Below are 26,500 nucleotides of genomic sequence, written 5' to 3'. Positions count from 1 at the left end.
AATAGCAAAGACCTGGAACCGACCCAAATCCCCTTCAATAATAGGCTGGACAGGGAAAATGTGGTACATATACACCATGGAATATTATGCAGCTATCAAAAATGATGAGTTTGTGTCCTTTCTAGGGACATGGATGAACCTGGAGGCCACCATTCTTAGCAAACGGACACTGGAGCAGAAAATCAAACACCGCATGTTGTCACTCATAGGCAGGTGTTGAACAATGAGAACACATGGACACAGGGATGAGAGCACTACACACTGGAGTCTGTTTGAGGGAAATAGGGGAGGGATAGCATAGAGTGGAGAGTTGTGTGGGATGGCATGGGGAGAAATGCCAGATATAGGCGAAGGGGAGGAAGGCAGCAAACCACACTGTCATGTGTGTACCTATGCAACAATCTTGCGTGTTCTTCTCATGTACCCCAGAACCTAAAATGCCATAAAAGGAAAAGATATTGCATTAGTATTTATCAATTTCCTTTCTCCATGAATTATTGGTGTCTTCATTAAAAAAAATGTATTAATCAGGTACTTATCTTGTGGCTTCTGCTCTCAAGAACTCAGCACTCAGTCTGGTGGGGAGGAAAATCCACAAATGGGTTTCTGCAATGTCCAGGTAGGGGTGAGATGAAATGTTCCTTGACATCCAACCCAGGTTAGAAATGAGATTTCAAGACTTTAAATTTGAGGATCCCTAGTAACTCAACTCATAAAGAGAGGAAGATTTATTGTGTATAAGGGGGAAGGACTGCAAGGCATCTGTAGGATGAGCAGAAAGGATGCACACGCTTGGTATCACAGGACCAGCATTGCCAATCTTACAGGGAGTACCTTTTCCTATGTGTCCTCTACATGCTTTTATTCATGCGTGCTCTTGAGGCTTAAAGGAGATGGAGCCACACTTTATCCATACTTCTCTCTCATGCATAAATTTCCAGCGTGGTACTGCTGATGCAAATTTTTGAAAATAATCTTTTTTTTTTTTTTTTTTTTTTTTTTTTGAGATGGAGTTTTGCTCTTGTTACTCAGGCTGGAGTGCAATGGTGCGATCTCGGCTCACCGCAACCTCTGCCTCCTGGGTTCAGGCAATTCTCCTGCCTCAGCCTCCTGAGTAGCTGGGATTACAGGCATGCGCCACCATGCCCAGCTAATTTTTTGTATTTTTAGTAGAGATGGGGTTTCACCATGTCGACCAGGATGGTCTCCATCTCTTGACCTCGTGATCTGCCCACCTCGGCCTCCCAAAGTACTGGGATTACAGGCGTGAGCCAGGGCGCCTGGCCCAAAAATAAGCTTTAACTAGAAGCATTTTCCCAGCTACCAGGTTCCTTTTCCCACAAGCAAGACAATGTTATACCAATGGCTCATGCGCAGAATCAAAAAGGCAGTGGAATGACTCAGCTTTCTAATAAATTCCTTCCACCCATCCCAGCTTTGTGGTCTCAGGATTTTATAAAAGGCCATTCCTGTGCTGCTACAGAACCAGCAGGAAAAATCATACAGAAAGAAAAGAGACACTTTTTTCCTATTCTGCCCCTACCTGGGGCTTCTATGCAAAAACATGTTCTGGTTCCTAGATGGTTGATTCCAATAAAATAACATAAAAACTAACAGTACAATAAAAATTTAAAGAAACGTAAACTGACCATCATTTCTGTAATATTTTAAAATAAGTCCTTCACACATTTTGCTATGAACATTAGCATATTGTCATAGAGGCACAAGAAAGGAGTAAATGTGTGACCTGCCATATATTCAGTGCACCCTACATCAGTAGAATCTATTCTCTTCACCACCACCCCGACCCATGACAAAATGGCATCATTCTGTCAGCTGCAGTCTTATCTAATTTATTTCAGACAACTGATCAAATTTGTCTCCAGCATAATAGAGATTTTTATTGCATTTGCTGTCACCCCACCTACTGTATTTAGGTGAATGATAAAAACTGTGCATTGATGCTGTGTTCTATGGAAATAGTAGAAATGTAAATGGTGTTATGGGGTTTTCATCTACTATCTGGTGTAGGTTTGGTTACAGAGCTGTCTTTCTCCTTCCACATGCTAAGTATTCAAGTTTCACAACAATTTTTCCAGACATCTAGATTATGTGAGAGCTAATTTCCCAAAGGACTTTCATTTGCTTTCTGTAAAGGCAGTGAAATCTTGATATTTTACAAACTGACCTATCTTCTACTTAAATCAATGAAACTATCTGAAAGGGCCATTTCAACAGTAAGCACTTTATTTGTAGTTTCAATGCTTGTATCTCCCTCAAGATTACACAGAGAAAAATCATCTTTAAGTAGTATATTTAAATTGACATTAAATCATATAAATATTTGTCTGTATTTATTTGGTTTTAAGTATACTTATTTATTAATAATAACATGCCAAAGTGGTACAAGGTGAAACTCCATTTTTTATTGTTTATTTTACAGTAGTCATTGGCTATTCTACATATGAGCTCAGTATCATGTTTACAGATTATGTAAAACAAATCACACTGTGAATTTTCATATCCTATGAGACACAAAAACAGAAAAGCTTTGTAAAAAAGTAACAAAGTACAATTTTAAAAGTTAAGTCATATGATTAGGAAATCAAACTGATTAATTTACTAAGTGTTTATTGATATTTAATGTAATATTTAAGGTCTTCTCTGAATACCCAGCTATTCTTTAAACTCACCATGTATATTCATTACCTTGTGATCCACATAAGATAGCTGTGTATCCTCTTTTAGGCCTGTTCAGTGTTCTATATATATTTAGATGATTTCACACAGATAATAAAGGAATGCTCATAATTTTATGTATTTTAATTATTATAATGAAAGCATTGTTTAGAAAACTTTCTCTTCTTTTTGAAGTTGTATAACATCAGTAAAGCTACAGAAGTTATCTCTTATATCTTATTAGAAAAGATACACATCTAAAATAAAAAGCAGGTGCCAGGGATGGTGGCCTATAATTCCAGTACTTTTGGAAGCCAAGGCAGGAGGATCATTTGAGGCCAGATGTTCAAGACCAGCCTGGATGACATAGCAAGGCTCCCTGCCCACCCCATCTGTACAAAAACTGAAAAAATTGAGAGGATTACTTGACTGCAGGAGTTCAAGCATACACCGAGCTATGATCATGCCACTTCACTTCTGCCCTAAAGACTCAGACATGTTCAAATAACAAATGAGTAAAATAAAATAAAATAATAATCAATGACAGGATTTACATTATTCTTTTGGAGCATTTGCATGTTTAACTTTACTTGCATTTTTTCCTGTCCTTCTTTCAGTGATAGCTAGTTCTTATTTTACTTGTAAACTTCTTTTAGAATAGCTATGCATAGATGAAATTACAGACTGATGCACATAGTATATTTACTATTATCTTTTTTCCTTGTATTGTATTTTAATGATCTATTTCAGATACTTTCATCAGCCAAGTATACTACTGGCCCTCTAAATTGAGGGTTATCCAAGGAGAATAAATTCTCTAATTTATTTTTCCATGCCCATCAAGTTATTCAGGATGCAGTGCACTCTTTAAGCCTGTTGGTAGTCTTCTCTGAACATATATAACCCATCCTGCCTGGCTTCAGTCTGTATACCTTCCTCAAGACCTAACTCAAATATACTGAACTGCCTGAAATTGTCTTTGAATTTTCTATCTTTTCTTTGCATTCTCATATATCTTCCATTGTATTCCCATACAGAGGCATCAATAAATAGACCTTATTATACTGAACGTACAATGATGTACTAAGAGTAAATAAACATAAATATATTCTGAAGCAAGGGAGAGTGAATGCTTGGGTTTTCTGTAGGACAGAAATGATAATTTGAGAATATTTCACTGAAACTCTTGGGTTTGACTAGAATTTTATGAATTAGTCTTTGGCTACAGTTGTCAAAAATTAAAGGGAGTATCAGTGAAAGTTGAGTGTCCTGAGTCTCCTTTCTGTTTGTTAGTGAGCAGAATTGAGAATGCACATGCAAGTGGCTTTTAAATATTTCTAAGGACCAGTCATTACACAATTAATGTGGTTCCTTTGAACCTTTCTAGTAAACTCAAAATTTGAGTATTAACAGCGGTTAGTTACAGTTCTCCTACTTTGTTGTTTTGAAGACATTAGTTAAAGGATATGTCTTAGTCTGTTCAGGCTGCTAATATATCAGTTTGTTCTCAAATTTTACTGTAAGCAGTCAGAGGAACCCAGCCATACTTCCAACAATTTTCATAGAAAGAGCTTCACCTAAATATCCACTCTTATCATTCAGGATGACTGCCTTCCACAGTTAATTCTACTAAACTGTGAACACAATTCGGCCAAGTTGTTTGCCACTTTGTAGCAAATATCACCTTTCTTTCATTGTGCAATACATATTTCTCATTTGTCTCTGACAGCTCATAAAAATGGAACTTCCTGTCTATATTTCTAGTGTCATTGGTTCAAAATTGAATAGGTCTTCTTTAAGATGATTGGGGCTGTCTCTACAGCTCTTCTCCTATTCCTGAGCCCTCACTACAATCACCTTCAAAGTTCTATTCATGGCAACATAGAATCTCTCTAGCATACACTTCAAAACTATAATGCCTTCTACTTATTACTACTTACTATAGTTCCAGAGCAGTTTCTGTACTTTTAGGTGTTTGTTATCTTAACCCCATGCTTTCAGTACCAATTTCTGTCTTAGTCCTTACAGGTTGCTATAATGAAATACCATAATCTGGGGAGTTTATAAACAACAGACATTTATTTCTCACAGTTCTGGAGGCTGGAAGTGCAACATGAAGATACTGGAAGGTTTAGTCTCTGTTGACAGCCCAATTCCTGGTCCATAGGCAAACTTCTCTCTGAGTCCCCACTTGCAAAATGGGTGAGAGAAGTCTCTGAGATCTCTTCTTTTAGGTCATTAATCTCATTCATGAAGATTCCATCCTCAGGACCTCTCAAAGATACTACCTACTACTACCATCTTTTGGGGACATGAGTTTAGGATTTCAAGGTTGAATTTGGGGGAATGCTAACATTGACTCCATAAATTGAGATAGTACAGGACAATACTATTGATCTACTGAAATCAATAAACTCTTCTATTGTTTTGAATAAAATACAGCCAAGTGCATTTTTGTCATATATGCTTTAGTTTATATTTGTTGTTATTCATCTAGAAAACCAATGTACATACTTATAGTTAATTCTACCATGGTGTTTTTGCAAAATTGTGCCCTGACTTGACTGTAAGTCTCCTCTCTGACTTTATAAGAAATTGGAAAGCTGCCAAATATTCCAGAACTTGATATCTTGAGTCTTAAAGTGGTAAAATGATCTTGGTACTATCGGATTTATAGGATGCTCTGTCCAGTGATGTCTGCAGTATGCATGTACTTTGAACAGAGTATGTTTTCATGCTGCAAGTTTAGGTGTTACTAGAATCAGTTTGACTCTGTATCTCTTTTTATGGAAACATATACATATTTAATGTCAGATAGTTTGGATCTTTTTATTGGCTAATATGGATAAGCACCATCTCTTCCCATCATAGTGTATATATCTGCCTTCTTCTAGAACTTAACACAAAATGAGATTGGTGATTCACATGAATGCTAACACAGAGATAGAACCGCCTATCATGTTTCATGCAAAACAAGAAAAAGCAAGTATAAGATGTTATGAAGGGAAATGAGACTGAATGTGTGAACTTTCTCTTTGTTTCACTCAAAATCATATTTTTTTATGTTGTACAAGTTTCAGTTGATAAATTCTCTTCAAGATAGCTCAGAGGTTCTCAAAAATGTAAAACTATATTTAAAGTTTTAAATGACTCATATGTTTTAGTATCCATGGTAAAGAACTACTTTTCTAATCTTAATAAAATTTCATATTGACCTTGACATTTTAGTAAATCAAAATTTGGTTTTTCCTTTTAAGATCCTGTGTCTTATGTAAATGGTTTTGCTGACTTTTATGGAGTTGAATATTTCAGAAAATGTCATGGAACCTAATCATAAAACAAGTTAACATTCTCATTTTTAGATCTTAAAGGGGTATGGCATTAAAACAGAGTTTCAATACCCATCTGACCTGTGCAAGGTTTTCCATATATATGTGAAATTCAAATTCTAGAATTTGGCATTTAAGGCAAATCTATATACATGTTGAAAACAAAATCGAAATTCTGAAGGCATTGCTGTAATTTACTTAAATAAGAACTATGAGGAGTCAAAGTCTGTTAATAGTATGACAATGGATTTCCTGTGAGAGCTTCAAGATCTTTTCACTGCCTTTATTACAAGTCTATCAAAACATCTGTTAGATTCTGAAAGCCAGTCTGTCTTTACTAAAAGCGTTTGAATTTTAACTTATTTTAAAAAAGAACATTCTACAGAATTCCTGTACCTTTGTTTAAAAATAAAGTTTTCTGCTGAAATTTATTATTAATGTGAATATTTTAAGCATTTTTAGAAGATAACTTTGTTTAAAAATTAGCTTCTCTCCCTGAGCTGTGAAATTTATTATTATTGTGAATTTTAAGCATTTTTAGAAGAAAATAATTTTGTAAAATATATTATTAAAAATACAGAAGTGAAGTATAACATTCACAAACTTACTAGAGCCTTGTCCTAATAATGTACTAATTATGGGATAATATGGTAAACTGCTTAGAAAGGTTAAGAAACTACTTTATGTAATTAAAAAATATAGGAGTGACCCCTGTCCTCCTAAAACTTTTTCTTCTCGTGTCCTGCTATTTTACTTAGAATTTTCTTTCATTACAGTATTATTTTAAGGTAAGGAAAAATGTGTTTAGAGGGCTACTCATTAAAATACTAAAGAGAAATGATAGTACATTAATGGTAGTGATTAAGGTTTTCGCAACCAATTTATACATTATCTTAGGTTGTGTAAAAGACAACAGCACAATAAAGATAAATTCTATTTTATTCTCAGTTGAACTAGTGCACTTCTTGCTTTTCTGTGACTCATTTTATCTAAATTCCTTTATGAAATTATTTACACTCTTTGAAATATTGATTTAAAATATATTTGTTCTTTAACATGTTTATAAAATATAGAAATGTAAACATAGTGAAATTTTCTCATTAGTGTTTTCTGTATGTTTTATGCTTTCTTTAGTAACAAGCAGCTATTCTACCACTATACCACCCACACTCACATTTATTGTTTTACATATTTTTTTAGTGCTTTTAGGCAAAATTGGGATTATAATGCTTTACAACTTACTTTGTTTACTATTTCTATTATTTTCTATCAATTTGCAGCTTTGTGATAATTACAAGCTCTAAGACATTATGTCAGTGAAATAAATTCGACAAACAGTGACAATTAACTCAGGTTTCCAGGGGTAACTCTTTTTGTTATTGATAAAATGCAAATACATCTTATTCATACAGGGTTGCCAGGATCCTGGAATCTAAATCTAAATCATAACCAAAACAAATAACATCACCACATATAAATACAGAAAAAAATATTTTATCTGTGTTTTTAGTATGTGAATAATATTTTCATAATTAGATATTAAAGCAGGATCTGATGACTTTGTCCACCTCATCCATCTTGTGATGTCAGATGAAGGGCATGTATCTGGCTAACAGGGAAATTGAAGTAGGAAAATAGAATAGACAAAATGATGTTATGTACCTGCACTTCAGTTTAAGGATGATAAGACTGTTTAACTTCATGCCCACTTTCATGTATTAGTTCCCTACCCCTGCATCAGAAAATTTACATGTTAATTCTCCAGCTGTTCACATCTCAGTCAACACAGGTTTTTGTCACAAGCATGTCAGAAATGCATTGTTTCATAAAATGAATTACTAGTTACATCATAGCGAATATTAACATGAACTCTAATAGGCTCATAACTTTGAAACATTTAAAATATATGAATTGAATAAAATAGTTTAGAGAAAATACCCATAGTTTCATGATCAATATGTAAAAATCCAGAGATACATTTGCTTGTGACTTGGCCCAATGCCCATGGCTTGAAGTAACTTTAGTCCTACACTCAGCTGTTGACTAAGGAGAATTTCTCATTACCTGATGCTGAATGAATAAGATGAAAGAACACCACTTGTTTTGTCCTTAGAGGACTGAAAAGCAGAAGAGCTACAAGAGAGAAGGTCTACCTCTCAAAAGTTTATGGAAAAATGCATATGAACTGTTTTTCATCTGCTGTGGGAGTCTGGCTGACTGACTATATTTGTAACACCTGTGGGTCCAAGACACAGGATGAGGGAAGGAATTACTAACCAACACTCATATCCTTCTTTTTCTGTGATTACTATTACCTACCAAAATAAATCTTAAAATTGTGCATGAACATATTAGCTCAGGTAGTTTGTAACATTGACTTTACAGTTTGACAAAGGGCTGCTCCTTGGGCTATACCTAATGAAACTCAGCCAGGTTATATTAAACTTGCAATAGCCTGCATACCTATATTTTCTGCAACCTGGTTTCTGCATAGGGAAATCCTACATATGTTTGCTCTAGATATATTTTAAATAAACCATAGCTTAAGAAGAAGAGAAGAGAATGACATACAGAGATAGTTTAGGGAAAGGATAAGATAGCAGTTTTGAATGGGCACCAACATAGTACAAGTACTTATATTCCATTACCAACTTCAGAGGCTTAATTATGTTTGATAAACCATTTTTTGAGGTGATTTTAGTAATAAGTCAAGCATTTCAAGAGGTCTGCAAAAGCCATATAGCCCATGGGTTTAGCATACCTTCTCAGACACCAGGCAGATGTCTGAGACAGGCAACCAGGAAATTTTGAGAATACAGTATTAAAGAGATAGACTTGCTATTGCTAAATTTATAGAAAATACAAATTTCCTAAATTTTTTTCATCAGTATTCACTTACTGACAGACTTTTTTAACAAAAAGATGCCATGACAGATAGTATCTATTTAAACTTGTAGTAGTAAACTTGATGAAATATTCTTTTTTTATCCAGACATCTGGAAGAGTTTCAGAATTATTACCCTTGTCAAATTCATGTATGCTTTTTTTTTTTGTGAAAATGTTCAACTTTTGTTCTCATTGCTCCTTACCTTCCCCATCAACAAACTGAATATGAGGAAACTACTCACCCGCAATTATTTAACTGCATTCCACATGCCCATCAGATGTCCTACATAAGATGGGTTAAATAGAAGCTTTTTCTTTAGGGGAAAAGATAACAACTGTTTTATATTAAATGCATCAATAATACAGACTAACAAAGACCCCAGGAAAGGGCCAATTTAAAAGGAAGCTTTTTGAAAAAATAACGCAGAAATGTGTCACTTTTCTACATAATAGGGAAATAATTTAATACTTTTGCAAAAATTAAACTCTAATGATGGAACTAAATTTATTTTATATTGGGTAAAAGTTATGTTCTGCATGAAACTACATAGAAATTTTGGACAATGAAGAGCGATTCAGGGATGCTTAATCGCCTGTGTTCTTGATGTGGTTTTAAGGATGTTGCATAATTGCTGAGTTCTGTACATGTTGATTTCTCAAATTCACCAGGTGATACATACCAGCTGTGTTAGGAAATGTGTGAAATGCTGCAATCTTTGAAAAGCCTATGATTTTACTTCACTGGCAACTTCCCCTAGTCAACTAACAGCATGTGGATTTCCAGCAGAAGGTGACCAATGGTTGCTCCAACATACATATGGAGATACTGAATGGTGTGGAGTTAAGGATATATGAAAAAATATCTCACATAGTGACAACTTTCTTTACTACTAAGCAAGAGTATTGCCTGTGAGCCTTTGATATTGATGGTGTCAATGCAAAGGATTATACTTTTGTCATATGTGTTTGTTATGAGAGATTCTGATTCCTGCTTATCCAAAAACCTCTTAAATCAAGAATCAGGGGCCACTTCTCCCTTATGTGTTTGAAATTCAGATGCTGAAGTTAATAAGGGAAGAATGGGCTGTCCCAAAGAAAGCAGTCTGGAAAGGAAGATCTATTTCAAATAAAAGGGGGGAAAGGCACATATGAATAGTGTATTTATTTGCACATTAAAGTGCAGATTATGGGGGCAGGAAAGGTGGCCAAATAGAAACATCTCTGTTCTGCAGCTCCTAGAGAGATCATTGTGGAAGGCATGCGATTTCAGCATTTCCAGCTAACGTATCCAGCTTATCTTACTGGTTAGAGAAATGATGCAGCCCATGGAGAATGAGCAGAAGCAGGGTGGAGTGTTGCCTCATTAAGGAATTGCAAGGGATTGGGAACTGCCTGCCCTAGCCAAGGGAAGCCATAAGGGACTGTTCCCTGAGGAACATGAATTTCAGCCCAGAAACTATGTTTTTTCTGTGATCTTCCCAACATGTAGACCAGGACATTCCTACAAATGCCTACACCACCAGGGCACTTGGCTTCAAGCACAAAACTGGGCAGCTGTTTGGGCATACACCAAGCTAGCTCAGGAGTTTTATTTCATACCCCAGTGGTGGCTGGAACACCAGCAAGAATGATTCATTCCCCTAGAAAGGGGTCAAAGTCAGAAAATGAAGCAATCTAGTGCAGCAGATCACACCTCCAAAGTTAGATTCACTAGCTTGAAATTCTCACTGCCAGGGCAGCAGACTGAAGTAGACTTGGGCCACTTGAGTTTGGTGGGGTGGGGGCAGGTCGGGAACACACATATGCTATTACTGAGGCTTGAGTAGGTGGTTTTCCCTTCACAGTATAAACAAAGTCTCAGGGAAAGTTCCAAATGAGTAAAGCCCACTGCAGCAGGGCAAAGCCCTTGTAGCCAGACTCCTCTAGATTTCTCCTCTCTGGGCAGGGCATCTTAAGAAAAGCATTAGTCCCAGTCAGGGGCTCGTAGATTAAAGTCCCATTTCCCTGGGACTCAGCACCTTGGAGAAGGGGAACCTGTGTCCAGAGCATTCAAGCTCTGCTAAGGACCAACTGCCTTCTCAAGTGGATACCTGATCCCAGTGCCTCCTGACTGGGAGACACCTCTCAGCAAGGGTTAACAGATACCCCATATAGGAGAGTTCTGGCTCACATCTTAAGAGTGCCTCTTCTGGGACAAACCTTCCAGAAGTATTAGGTCACAATCTTTGCTGTTCTGTAGCCTCCACTGATAATGACCAGGCATACCATCTGGAGTGGACCTCCAGGAGACCTGCAGCTGTGGGCCCTGACTGTTAGAAGGAAAACTAACAAACAGAAATAAAGATAGTATCAACATCAACAAAAAGGGACATCTACACAAAAACCACATCCAAAGGTTACCAACATCAAAGAACAAAGGTAAATAAATTCACAAAGATGAGGAAAACCCAGCTCAGAAAGGCTGAAAATTTCAAAAACCAGAATGCCACTTCTTTTTCCAAGGATCAAAACTTCTTGTCAGCAAGGGAACAAAACTGGACAGAGAATGAGTTTTGATGAATTGACAAAAACAGGTTTCAGAATCACAAAATCCTCCAAGCTACAGGAGTATTTTCTAACCCAATGCAAGGAAGCTAAGAACCTGAAATTGTTTAGAAGAATTGTTAACTAGAATAACCAGATTAGAGAAAAAAAATAAATGATCTGATGGAGCTGAAAAATAAATCATGAGAACTCTGGGAAGCATACCCATGTATCAATAGTCAGATCAATCAAGTGGAAGAAAGGAAATCAAGATTAAACCTTATCTTAATGAAATAAAGCATAATGGCAAGAATAGAGAGAGAGAAAAAAAAGAATGAAACATAAACAAACATAACTCACAAGAAATACAGAACTATGTGAAAAGACCAAACCTACATTGGAACACTGTACCTTAAAGTAAAGGGAAGAATGGAATCAAGTTGGAAAACACTCTTCAAAATATTACCCAGGAGAACTTCACCAACTTAGCAATACAGGACAACATCAAATTCAGGAAATACAGAGAACACTGCAAAGGTAATTCTTGAGATCAGCAAACCCAAGCCACAGTATCATCAGATTCACCAAGGTTGAAATAAAGAAAATAACGTAAAGGGCAGTCAGAGAGAAAGGTCATGTTACCCTCAAAGGAAAGCTTAACAGACTAACAGCAGATCCCTCTGCAGAAACTCTACAAGCTAGAAGAGAGTGAGAGCAAATATTCAACATTCTTAAAGAAAATAATTTTCAACCCATAATTTTATATCCAGCCAAACTAAGCTGTATAAGCAGAGGATAAATAAAATCCTTTACAGACAAGCAAATGCTGAGAGATTTTGTCACCACCAGGCCTGCCTTATAAGAGCTTCTGAATGAAGCACTACATATGGAAAGAAACAATCTTTACCAGCCACTGCAAAAACATACCAACTTGTAAAGACCGTCAGTGTTATGAAGAAACTGCATCTAGGAATGGGCAAAATAACCACCTAGCATAATAATGGCAGGATTAAATTCACATATAACAATATTAATCTTAAACATAAATGGGCTAAATGCCCAAATTAAAGGACACAGATGGGCAAATTGGATAGAGTCAAGAACAAATGGTGTGCTGTATTCAGGAGACCCATCTCAGGTGCAAAATGACACATATGCTTAAAATAAAGGGACGGAGGAAACCAATGAAAACAAAGACACAGTGTACTAGAATCTCTGTGACACAGCTAAAGCAGTGTTTTGACAGAAATTTATAGCACAAAATGGTCACAGGAGAATGCAAGAAAGATCTAAAAATCAACACCCTTTCATCAAAATTAAAGGAATTAGAGAAGCAAGAGCAAACAAATTCAAAAGCTAGCAGAAGACAAGAAATTACTAATGAAGCATGAGAACTGAAGAACTGAAGAGCAGAACTGAAGGATATAGGCATAAAAAAACCTTCAAAAAATTAATGAATTCAGGCACCATTTTTCTTCTTTGAAAAGATTAGCAGAGATAGCTAGACCACTAGCCAGACTAATAAAGAAGAAAAGACAGAAGAATCAAATAGACACAAAAAAAAAGTTATAAAGGGCATATAACTACTTACCCCAGAGAAATACAAACTATCATCACAGAATAGTATAAACACCTCTACACAAATAAACTAGAAAATTTAGAAAATATTGATAAATACCTGGACACATACACCCTCCCAAGACTAAACCAGGAAGAAGACAAATCCTTTAATAGTAAAATAACACATTCTGAAACTGAGGCAGTAATTAATAGCCTACCAACCAGAAAAACCCAGTACCAGACAGATTCGTAACTGAATTCTACTCTAGAGATAAAGAGGAGCTGGTACCATTTCTTCTGAAAGTATTCCAAACAATAGAAAAAGAGGGATGAGACTTCCCCCCAACTCATTTTATGAGTTCACCATCATCCTGACACCAAAACCTGGCAAAGACACAGCTAAAAAAACTTATTCCATAACTTCCTTTGATTCCCACATTGGGAATTGGTTTGCATTTTCATAAACTCATTACTAAGGCCCTTGTTTCTTTTGAGATGTTAAACTTGAGCCTGCCCTTTCTTCTGCCCTGTAAGAGTGGATATTATTCTTTTCTATTGTTCAGCAAAAAAGAAACTTTACTTCCAAAGGTATATAATGTTTCCTATTATTATGCATGTACTAGATAAAATGAAAACTTTCCATATGTGTCCATAACACAGCAGGATCTGAAATTCTCATTGGTGCTGAATATGTTTATTTTCTTTCTTTCTTTCTTCCTTCCTTCCTTCCGTCCTTCCTTCCTTCCTTCCTTATTTCTTTCTTTTAAATTGTACTTTGGGCTCTGGGTTACATGTGCACATCCTGCATCCTGCAGGATTGTTAGATAGGTACATACATACTAGTGGTTTGCTGTCTCCATTTCACCCCTGCCCCCAGCCCTATTCCATACATCAGGCATTTCTCCCAGTGTATTCCTCCCCAACTTCCCCACCCACCCCAGCACTGTCCTTGCCCTCCTCCTCACCTCCACCCACCTGTAAGAGCTGTTCCCTTCCCTGTACCTAAGGGTTTTCATTGTTCCTCACCCACCTATGTGTGAAAACATGCGGTGTTTGGTTTTCTGTTCTTTTGTCAGTTTACTGAGAATGATGGTTTCTAGATTCATCCATGTCTCTGCACAGGACAGGAACTCAACATTTTTTATGGTTGCATAGTATTCCATGGTGTATACATATATTTTCTTTATTCACTCTATTATTGATAGACATTTGGGTTGGTTCCAGGTCTTTGCTATTGTAAACAGTGGTGCTGCTATGAACATACATGTGCATATGTCTTTATAATAGAATGATTTATAATACTTTAGGTAAATATCCAGTAATAGGATTGCTGGGTCAAATGGAATTTCCATTTCTACTTCCTTGAGGAATCACCATTTTATCTTCCATAATGGTTGAACTAATTTACACTGCCACCAACAGTGTAAAAGTGCTCGTTTTTCTCCACATCCTCTCCAGCATCCATTGTCTCCAGATTTTTTAATGATCACCATTCTAACTGGAATGAGATGCTATCTCAATGTGGTTTGGATTGGCATTTCTCTAATGACAAGTGATGATGAGCATTTTTTTTCATATGTTTGTTTGCCACATATATGTCTACTTTTAAAAAGTGTCTGTTCATAACCTTGGCCCACTTTTGAATGGGTTTGTTTGCTTTTTTCCTTGCAAATCTGCTTTAGTTATTTGTAGATTCTGGATATTAGCCCTTTTTCATATAGGTAGATTGCAAATACTTTTTCCCATTCTGTTGGATTTTTGTTCACTCTAAAAATCGTTTCTGTTGTTGTACAGAAGCTCTTAAGTTTGATTCGATCCCATTTGTCTATGTTGGCTTTTATTGCCATTGTTTTTGGTGTTTTAATTATGAAGTCCTTGACTATGCCTATGTCCTGAACGATTTTGCCTATGTTTTGTTCTAGTGTTTTTATGATGTTAGGTCTTACTTTTAAATCTTTAATTCATCTGGGGTTAATTTTTATAAGGTGTAAGGAAATGGTTCAGTTTTAGCTTCTTGTGTATGGCTAGCCATTTTCCAAACACCATTTATTAAACAAGGAATCCTTTCCCCATTGCTTGTTTTTGTCTGGTTTGTCAAAGATCAAGTGGTTGTAGATGTGTGGTGTTGCTTCCAAGGCCTCTGTTCTGTTCTATTGGTTTATATCTTTGTTTTGGGACCAGTCCCATGCTGTTTCGATTACTGTAGTCTTGTAGCATAGTTTGAAGTCAGGTAGCATGATATCTACCTGATACCTCCAGCTTTGTTCTTTTTGCTTAGGATTGCCTTGGCTATGCAGGTTCTCTTTTTGTTCCACATGAAGTTTAAAGTGTTTTTTTTTTTTTTTTTTTTCTTTTTTTCCAGTTCTGGTGAAGAAGGTCAATGGGAGTTTAGTGTGGATATCATTGAATCCATAAATTACTTTGGGCAGTATGACCACTTACATGATATTGATTTTTCCTAACTATGAGCATGCAATGTTTTTACATCTGTTTGTGTCCTCTCTTGTTTCCTTCATAAGTGGTTTGCAGTTCTCCTTCAAGGGATCTTTTACATCCTTTGTTAGTTGTATTGTTAGGTATATTATTCTCTTTGTAGCAATTGTGAATGGAAGTTCACTCATGATTTGGCTCTCTGTCTGTTATCGGTGTATAAGAATGCTTGTGACTTGTGCACATTTACTTTGGATCCTGAGACTTTGCTGAAGTTACTAATCAGCTTAAGGAGGCTTTGGGCTGAGACGATGGGGTCTTCTAAATATACAATCATGTTGTTTGAAAATAGGGACAAATTGAATTCTTTCCCTAACTGAATGCCCTTTATTTCTTTTTCTTGCCTAATTGCTCTGGCTAAAATTTCCAATACTATATTGAATAGGAGTGGTGATAAAGGGCATCCTTTTCTAGTGCCAGATTTCAAAGGAAATGCTTCTAGTTTTTGCCTGTTCAGTTTGATATTGCTTGTGAGTTGCTGTAAATAGCTTTTATTATTTTGAGATCTCATTCATTGATACCTTGTTTATTGAGAGATTTTAGCATAAAGGGCTGTTGAATATTGTTGAAGGCTGCGTATGCATCTGTTGAGATAATCATGTGATTATTGTCCTTGGTTCCATTTATGTGGTGAATTATGTTTAAATATTTGTATATATTGAACCAGCCTTGCATCACCAAGATGAAGTCTACTTGATCATGGTGAATAAGCTTTTTGATGGCTGTTGGATTCAGTTTGCCATTATTTTATTGAAGTTTTTTGCATCAATGTTCATCATGGATATCGGCCTGTAATTTTCTTTTTAGTTGTGTCTCTGCCAGGGTTCTGTATCAGCATGATGTTGGTTTCATAGAAAGAGTTATGGATGATTCCCTCTTTTTGTATTGTTTGGAATCGTTTCAGAAGGAATGGTACCAGCTCCTCTTTGTATGTCTGGTAGAATTCAGTTGTGAACCCATCTGGACCTGGGCTGTTTTTAGTTGGTAGGCTCTTAATTACTTCCTCAACTTCAGCCCTTGTCATTGGTCTATTCAGGGTTTCAACTTCTTCCTGGCTTTGTCTTGGGAGTGTGCAAGTGTCTAGGAATCTATACCTTTCTTCCTGGTTTACAGGTTTATGTGCAAAGAGTTGTTTGAAGTAATCTCTGATGGTAGTTTGTATTTCCAAGGAATCAGTGTTGATCTCCTCTTTATTATTTTTATTGCATCTATTTGATTCTTCTCTCTTTTCTTTTTTATTACTCTAGCTTGCAGTCTGTCTGTTTTGTTGATTTTTCAAAGAACCAGCTCCTGAAATTTATTGATTTTTTTGAAGGTTTTTTTTGATCTGTATCTCCTTCAGTTAGTTCTTCTCTGATCTTACTTATTTCTTGTCTTCTGCTTGCTTTTGAGTTTTTTTGAGCTTGCTCCTCTACGTCTTTCATTTTTGACAACAGGATATCAATTTTAGATCTTTTCTTATTTCTCATATGGACATTTATTGTTATAGCTTTGCCTATCAGCACTGCTTTAAATATGTCCCATAGATTCTGGTGCATTGTGTCTTCATTCTCACTGGTTTTGAAGAATGTTTTTATTTCTGCCTTAATTTCACTGTTTATCCATTCATTCTTCAGGAGCAAGTTGTTCCATTTCCATGTGCTTGTGAAGTTTTCAGTGCTTTTCTTAATCCTGAGTTTTATTTGACTTTGCTGTGGTCTAAGAGACTGGTTATGATATCTGTTCTTTTGCATTTGCTGAGGAGTGATTTACTTCCAATTATGTGGTCAATTTTAGAATAGGTGCGATGTGGTGCTGAGAAGAATGTATATTCTGTGGATTTGGGGTGGAGAGTTCTGTAAATGTCTATTTGGTTCACTTGGTCCAGATCTGCATTCAATTCCTGGATATCCCTGTTGAGTTTTTGTCTCATTGATCTGTCCAATATTGTCAGTGGAGTGTTAAAGTCTCCCAATATTATTGTGCCAGAGTGTAAGTCTCATTGTAGGTTGTTAAGAACTTGTTTTATGTATCTGCATACTCCTATATTTGATGGCATTGTTCTTTACCATTTGTTAGTTTCCTAGTTCCCAAAAGACTTGCAACCTTACAAAACTTGTTTTTCTCCTAAATTTCTCTGATAACTGAGGAAAAAATAGCACTCAGAATTTGACAACCGTTGTCCACATCACCTAGAATCCCTGGCAGAATGCTGGTGCTGTCTCTTCTCTGGACTTTACAGTGTGGGCATAAATTATAACTGTATTACGTTGAGCATATATGACATTTAGCCCCAGGAGACCCTCTTTGGGCTAGTCTGTTGGCAGAGGCAGCTTCTGTGCTTTCACTCAGATTCACAGGCCTGGAGAAAAAGAGGCCTTTGAGGCTATAGCCTGCCTGCCTGAGGCTTCCATGGGTTATCACCTATCATTGACATTCCAATATCTTTTTGCTTGTTATATGAACATGATGTATATTGCAGTTCCAAACTAGGAAGAAAGAAGAGCAATATCACAGGGAAACACAAATGCATCAGAATGTGGTGTCTTTGAATTAGAATAGAAGGCTCTCGATTTTGAATTCTCAGTGTTGTTCTTCAAATACACATAGGTGATTTCTTTCACTTGAATTTAATTTTAATTATTATGAATACATAACAGATGTATATATGTAAATTGTCTTTTTCTATAGGCATGATGTGTATAATAATCAAGTCACTGTAACTGGGGCATTCATCATGGCAAGTATTTATCCCTTCTCTCTGTTAAGAGCATTTTGACTCCACTCTTTGGTTATTTCATAATATACAACAGATTATTTTTGACTACAGTCAATCTGTTGTGCTATAAAACAGTATTTTTTTTTTTCTTTTTGAAATAGGGTTTTGCTTTGTTCCCCAGATTAGAGCAGTTTTGTGACTTGGCTCACTGCCATCTCAATCTCCTGGGCCCAAGCAATCCTTTTACCTCAGCCTCCTGAGTAGATGAAGTCACAGACACATGATGCCATGCCTGACTAATTATTAAAAAAAAAAATTATAGATTAGGTCTCACTGTGTTGTCCAGGCTGGTCTCAAACTCCTTACCTCAAATTATCCTACTGCCTTGGCCTCCTAAAGTGCTAGGATTACAGGTGTGTACCTGTGCCTGGCTTATAGGAATTTTTTATGGAGTTTCCCAATAACTGAGCTTTTGAAGATTTTAGATACTGAATGAGATACTACAAAGATCTCTCTAAATATCACAAATGTGACAAGGGACCTTGTGTTTCCTCTGTGAATATACTGTGGTTGCTGTCAGTTTATCTGGTACTGTATAAGCAGAGAAAGGTATATTGATGCTCCTCAGATTTTTAGTTTAATATTGGAGGATTGCAAATTACAATATAAGGTGTAGGACACATATACCTTTACTTTAGGGATATGTTAAATCTGAGGGCCCCAAAGCAGAAGAAGGCATTTGGCCTCTAGTCTGCATTTCCTCCCTCCTGGGTTGCCACCCAGCCGGCCAGTCTGTCATACAGATTCCAGACTTGCCAGCTCCCACATTGCATGAGTCAATTCCTTAAAATAGATCAATTTAATAATTTAACCTATATTGGTGAACAAAGTTAGCAGAGAACTTTGATATATATTAGTTTCACTTATTATTTTTAAAATAATTGGAATTGGAATAAGACACTAATGTCTAATTTGTCAACTGGTATGTATGTTATACATGCACACCCACTCACAGAGACCTATTCACAGCCCCATATAAAAACAGGCAATAGATAGAGTAAAAGAGAAGCAGACATAGAGGGCCTTACCTAAGAAACCTCATCCTTCTCACACCTACTCAAGAGTGTTGTTCCCAAAGTCTACATCTTTTATAGTTTATATCCACTGAGCACACCTAACATCACAGCCATGTTCTTTTGTTTTTTCCATTTGGAAATACATGTCTGACCTTCACTTTCTCTGCGGATGTGGCTGTATGTCTGTTTCTCCAGCAACCAGCTTCTCATCTTCCAAGAGTCCTCACTGACCACATCTCAACTCCTCTTCACCTATCCTTTCTTAAATTCACTCCATTGAATAGAGATGGAGTTGCTATTCATAATGTTTCTTAAAAATGACCATTCTGCATTTTCCCTTGAATCTCTACTGCCTCTATTTTTGGAAAAGAATTTCACATATGCAAAAGCATTTAAAACCTACTTTTCTCCCACCCTGGAGGGAAATGAAATACTGCTGGCTGCAAAGGATAGTCTTCATATTACCTGCTCTGGCAATATTTCCGGAGTCCTTATTCTGGAGCATTTACGGTAGTTGGGAGGATGTATTTGCTAGCAGTATGTAGACAGAATGTATATACCTCCCCAGAATTTATATGTTGAAACCAAATCCTCAACTGTGTAGGTTTTTGGCAGTGGGTCTTTGGAAGGTAATGAGGTCATGAGGGTGTAGCCTCATGAATAGAATTTCCACCATTATAAAATTTTTAAAAATTCTCTTACTAAAACAATTGAAATATAAATAAAAAAACAGTGCTGTAATTTTTCAAAATGGAAATACACACAACTATGGCATATTCTTTTTTCCAGGTTTAACACATTGCTTGGATGATCATGGCTGCTTATACATGTTTGTTAAATGAGCATTTTCCATAACTTTCATAGCATATGTAAAAGCTATAATTTTATTACCTTGTCTTTATATTTTCACTTTAAACACATAATATATACTTAATAAGCAGACTGAATAAATAAATACATACCACTTTATGCAAAATTAACAAATAAAAGATATCTAATGCATTCTTTAAAATACCATCAGAGAACACACAATCTCTGTTTACCATCTGCAAAAGGTAGAGTCTAATCTGACCAGCATTCAACATTCCTTTGGACATATTTCATATATTTGGCAGACATTTCTTTGTCCCTCATGTGTGCAGGTAAAGTAAAACTAAACAGCATGGCCTCTGATGTTCATAAAAGCAAGCTAGCAGGCATCCCAATGCTGTTTCTTGCACATTTATTGTACAACATATTTCTTGTTGTCTGGTTGAGTTTCTCAGCTTGCTATAGGAGGGGTACTACTCTCCTTCCTGTTTCACATATATTTGCAGGTTTGAAATCTTATATAATATGCTTAAGTATTTAAAATACAGTCTACCACAAGAATATGAGATTGAATTCAATGAAGCAGTAACTCCATCAGCAATCGCCAAACAAATTCTCTTTGTGTAAAGTGATATATTCTATAACAGAAATTCATTGAAATTCATATACTGTGTTGACAGAATAAGGTAATCATATTAATCATATAGGACACTTTTGGAAAGGGGTCCACAATGGTAGACAGAGATGGTCAGGTCCCACATAAATATGCAGGTGACTCTGGCAGAAGATGCAGATTCTGACCTTCAGGTCAGACTGACCTTTCAAGTGGTGCTGTGTCCAAGAGAAAGCTGTTCAGCTTTGTGTTTGACCATAGCCACAGGAAGAAGCTGGGCTCAGGCAAGGTGTTAAAGGAAATTTAAGGCAGGAGAGGGCAACTTACATTTTCATACAGAAAGAAAAGCATATCAAAATGCAGAACATATTCTGGAAGTAATTAGCAACTATTATGGTGGATTTGCAGGCTCAAGAACATAAGTATGTCATACCTTTAGAAAGACACATGGGCCCACAAAGAATGACCGTTGGATTCCTGGTAATGAGTTTGTTTGTCCAACACACTCATTCCGTTGTATGTGTGATTGTGATTGCTGCAGAAGGAGATTTAAATTGTGAACAAAACATACAGATATTAGCAATAAAATGTGAACACTGCAAAACTCAAAGAGACTGGTTTCCAGGCTGGCCATTCCCAAATTTTCATTTTCATGAAACCCATATGTCAATTATTTTTAAATTTTGTTATTTTACTGTTTACTAAACAAACTGTATTTATTATTTTACATTTTGTTTCTCAATTATTAATTTCAGGTTTTTTATTTTATATAACTGAAACTAAAGCACTAAAAACAACCTACATGCTTTATTTTAGATAAATGTGTGGTGATATTATCTACTTGATAAAAATGATTCAAGGAATGGCAATATGAGTTCATGGGCCTCAGAGTTTGGAAACTTGTGGTATAAAATCATGTGCCTGCTACAATTGTCTTAGATTTTTCTCTACTGACTTTGGAAATATGCTTTGATTCTGTGCAATAATGATATCATAACATAATACAATAGGAGAATGTCTGGAATACTGATTCCATTTTTAAGTAAAGTGAAAACTAAAAGTCAAAGATATAGAATTGCAACAAGCCCTGCATATCAGGCTATAGAATTTGAATGCAGGACATTCCCTTCCCTCACTTGCAGCCCATCCTGTGCCTGTGTGTGCTCCTGTGTTAAATCCTACATTATTTCAGTCAGAAAATTAAAGCCTCACCTTGTAATAAACAGACTCATCAATGATTTTATAAAACTATCAAAGATTAATTTTTGATCTATTTGACTGATTTTTTTTGGACACTACTGCTTTTATTCTCACAAGATTTCTTTTTGAACATGTTTGTGTGACCTAATACAAATTATGTTTGTTCTCACTAAAGAATTTTAATTTAAACATATCCTGCTTGGTGTCACTTCTTCAGTTTAAAGGTGCACAGATGTATGCCTGTGTACATATACATTCATACACACATATGCATAATGTGATTATATATGCATATTGTATATATGCACCAGCTACAAGTGAATTACACACACTGAAATGGTGAACAATATCTAACTTCTCTATTCATTTAATTATCTTCTGTTTACTTGTCTCCAAAAAATGCCTACTCTGTTTATGTGAGGATTGACCTCCTAAAATATAATGGAATATGTCTTTAATGTTATGTAACGATGTCTTTTCTTAATTAAATTACCAATAATATCTGACCTCATTGGCTTTCTTACTACTGACTTGCAATGTGTGGAGAAACAAAAGACCTGCAGTTATCTTTATAAGTCCTATGATATAATTCAAGAGGATAGGAAATATCTACATTATTACCTATAATAAAAAATTGGAAACTTTACTATGGTAAATTAAGCCTGAATAGAAATGTTCATGTTTATATAATATTCACTTCAATTAACATGCAAAAAGAAAAAATGTGATTCCTCTGTTTAATCTTAATCAGCCTGTGACAGGAAAAACTGTGATTCCTCTTTTTAGGCACCTTTTCCATGAAAACTGTTTTAAAATAATCACACCACTTTAACATATTAGTATGTTCTCATGCTGCTAATAAAAACATAGCGGTGACTGTGTAATTTACAAAGAAAAAGAGGTTTAATGGACTCCTAGTTCCACATGGCTGGGAAGGCTTCACAATCACGGACACAGAAGGACAAAGGAGGAGCAAAGTCACATGTTACTCACATATTACATGTAGCAAGCAAGAGAGTGTGTACAGGGGAACTGTCCTTTATAAAACCATTATATTTCAATCTCATGATATTCATAATCAATATCATGAGAACACCATGAGAAAAATCCACTCCCTTAACTCAGTTATCTCTGAAAGGGTGCTTACCACCACATGTTGGAATTATGGAAGCTGCAATTCAAGATGAGAATTGGGTGAGGACACAGCCACACTATATCGATGAAAATATCTGAATGAAATTTGGCATCTATGTAGTCATTAAAATACATTAATTCACATGGTCTCTTTTGCATCTTTCTTTCATTGTTCAATTGTTAAAGGAGAGGTTGCTGATTCACAAGTTTCATTTTAGGTAGAGTAACTCTTAAAAGCCAAAATTTTATTAGCAAAAATTCTTAGGGAGTATGGAGTGTAAAGGAGCTGTCAATGAAAGGAGCCTTTTATTGTATGTCTATAGTCTGAAACAATCAAGTGGCTTGTTCTTTTCATTCACCTTGAACTATGTTCATTTAAAGTTAAATGATCTACCTGAGGGCTGACTTCTCAGAAGGAGCACTAATCTTTGGTTTTATTATTACTGAAATCAGCATTCTCAAAAATTTGGAGGCTTGAATTTTTCAAGAATAGTTTGGCAGAGAGGGGCTAGGGAATGCGTGCTGGTAATTGGATGAAGATGAAATATTAGAGGTGTAGAAAACAGTCCTGGTAACTGAGTCTGCCTGCATATGGGGGAACAGAGGAGTCACTGGTCACAGTAAGATCAATTAGTTCTCAGAAATGCAAAGGCCTGAAAAGATATCTCAAAAGGCCATTCTGCACTGTGCTTATCAGCTGGGAAAGAAAATAACCTGTACATCAAATATCTGTGACATGCAACTTACCTGCATAGTAAACCTACAGGTATATACTCCTGAACCTAAATACAAGTTTTAAAAAGCCAATTTTAGCTTCTGGTGATTAAGGAAGTTGTAAATCTTATGATCTCTGAGATAATGGCTGTTAATAATTTAACAAATCTACTCTTAGCAGAATCTAGGCCCCTTTCATTAAGTTCAATTTCTCCTGAAGTTAGCTTTGCCCATGACTAGGAGTGATCAAGAGCAGTATGGAGGTTAAAGGCAAGATAGAGTTGATTAGGTCAGGTCTCTTTCACCATCATAATTTCCTCATAGGTGTAAGTTTGCAAAGGTGATTCAAGATGAAAGGACTATACTCTCGCAAAGAACATAAAATGGTTTTATTTATTCTGTACCTGAAATGGACACTCTCCCTTGTTGTCAGTTTAAATTTAAAAAGAAAAAAAAAAGTAATCCCTGGATGTTGCAGTATATGAAAATTCCACTGCAGAAATTATGCAAACATCAGCTTCAAAACACCACATTCATTTGTTGAACTTAACATGCATTGTGATTTCCCTCAGCCAGCTTACAGGATATTTGGAAGAAATTCAGAATCTCAAAGATCAATATTATCAGTTACCTAGTAGAATGCTGTTTGCATAATTAAAATTTTTGAATACAGGGATATTCATTAGCCTGCTATTGGAAAGGTTATGACACTGTTGTTTTGCTAGGAAGAAAAGAGTTGTGGTGGAAAAAAGACCAGTAATTCACTACATGTTTAAAACATTCACACTCCTCTGCAGAAACAACATAAGCAAAACAAGTTATTCTGCAGAATTGAGAAAGAGAGAACAGTGAGTGAAGAAAAGATGTGCTGAAGACAGACGCATACTGTTAGAAAATTAATCAACTCTTTCTTTAACAGGGGAAGAAAGCATTGCACTATGATATTATAGGATACCAAAACTGGCATTATTCATCATTGCCTTATGTATCCTGAATGACAGGATCTTTTCACCTAAGCAAAGCCTGATGACTTTCATGAACAAACCCTGTCAAAAATTTAGTGATGGAGACAGGTGTTGTAGAACATTTTTAGCCTAAAGCACTAATTAATAATAACTAATTAACTAATGGAGGGGCTTTACTTGTGTCTGAATATACAAACTAATCAGAGCTAATCTCACGTTGAGTCCCTCTGTACTTTAAAGAAGATCTCGTTGGGTCTTAAGCTTCTAACAATGAAAGGCAAGGTTGTATTTCATTGAAACTGCAGGACAGAGTGACTCCTGATAAGGACTTGGAATTTTTATTGTCATTGTAGAACAAAAACCATCCTGTGACTCTCTTTGGAGCCAGCCCATTTCCTCCTTTCCAGTCCAGAACATTTTTCCACATGAGCTCAGGAAACCTCATGGAAGAAAAGCTTTGACTCAACTGTTATACAGCCTCATCCTCAACTCTTTTTGTTTTAAAACTGGAAGGCTGCACTTAGTCGCTCCTTGAAATGCTGTCGTCTTTGATTAAGAATATTCTTTAAAGGAGTTGGTTTAGATTTATGTTATTTTAGGACTTAAAGCAGTCTTTCTTTGTACAAACAAACCTCTCCCTTATATGACACGGTTGTTCATAAAAGGCATCAGGGGCGCCGGGCGCGGTGGTTCAAGCCTGTCATACCAGCACTTTGGGAGGTCGAGGCAGGTGGATCACGACGTCGAGAGTTCGAGACCATCCTGGTCAACATGGTGAAACGCCGTCTCTACTAAAAATACAAAAAATCAGCTGGGCCTGGTGGCGTGTGCCTGTAATCCCAGCTACTCAGGAGGCTGCGGCAGGAGAATTGCCTGAACCCAGGAGGCGGAGGTTGCGGTGAGCCGAGATCGTGCCATTGCACTCCAGCCTGGGTAACAAGAGCGAAACTCCGTCTCAGAAAAAAAAAAAAAAAAAAAAAAGAAAGAAAGGCATCAGGGGTTTCCTTGGGAGAAAGGCTCAACTAAGGATACAAAAATGGTACAAGATAGAAAGAAAGAAGGAAAGAAAGAAGTAAAGAAAGAAAGAGAAAGAAAGAAAAAGAAAGGAAGGAAGGAAGAAAGAAAGAAAAAGAAAGGAAAATAAAGAAAGAAGGGAAGGAAGGAAGGGAACGAAAGAGATAGAGAAAGAAAGAGGAAGAGAGAGAAAGGGGGAAGGAATGGGAGATACAGAGTGTGAGAGAGACTGAGGAAGGGAGGAAGGGAAGGGAAAGAATGATGGAAGGAAGAAAGGGAGGCAGGGAGGGAGAGAAAGAAAAGAAAGAAAGAAAAGGAAGGAAAGAAAGGAAAGGCAAAAACATAAATGATTCTGTGAAATTTACATCTTCTGAGATTGCTTCATGTTATTAGTATTTTCGATTCATTTTGTCTTCTACATTAGCGACATATGTATCAAAATATTGTATCATAATGTCAACCTAAACAATAACCATTATTTATGTAATTATTTCTACCACAAAAATGTTAATCCAGTTTTTCATTGTGTGGATGATGACTGAGGTGACAAGGAATGAAGAAAGTAAGCTATATCTGAACACCAAAAATGTCCTGTGTTCTTTTGTAGGGTTTTTAAGTACCGGTGACCAGGCAGCAAAAGGCAACTATGGGCTCCTGGACCAGATTCAAGCACTGCGCTGGATTGAGGAGAATGTGGTAGCCTTTGGTGGGGACCCCAAGCGTGTGACTATCTTTGGCTCGGGGGCTGGGGCCTCCTGTGTCAGCCTGTTGACCCTATCCCACTACTCAGAAGGTAATAAGGGTGTCCC

The 26,500-nt window shown here is 36.3% G+C and overlaps 1 protein-coding gene across 3 annotated transcripts in view; it reads left to right on the top strand.

Moving 5' to 3' along the window:
- LOC141582918 (neuroligin-4, X-linked-like) overlaps positions 1–26,500 on the top strand; it is a 222,465-nt gene that overhangs the window by 172,882 nt on the left and 23,083 nt on the right. For all 3 annotated transcript variants that reach the window (XM_074392381.1, XM_074392379.1, XM_074392380.1), the window contains one exon: positions 26,299–26,484. In XM_074392381.1, coding sequence (XP_074248482.1) covers positions 26,299–26,484 — 186 coding nt within the window. The remainder of the gene's footprint in view (positions 1–26,298; positions 26,485–26,500) is intronic.

Source organism: Saimiri boliviensis, chromosome Y, assembly GCF_048565385.1.
Source record: "Saimiri boliviensis isolate mSaiBol1 chromosome Y, mSaiBol1.pri, whole genome shotgun sequence".
In the NCBI taxonomy this organism is placed as follows: Eukaryota; Metazoa; Chordata; class Mammalia; order Primates; family Cebidae; genus Saimiri; species Saimiri boliviensis.
This window is presented reverse-complemented; position numbering and strand designations above follow the sequence as displayed.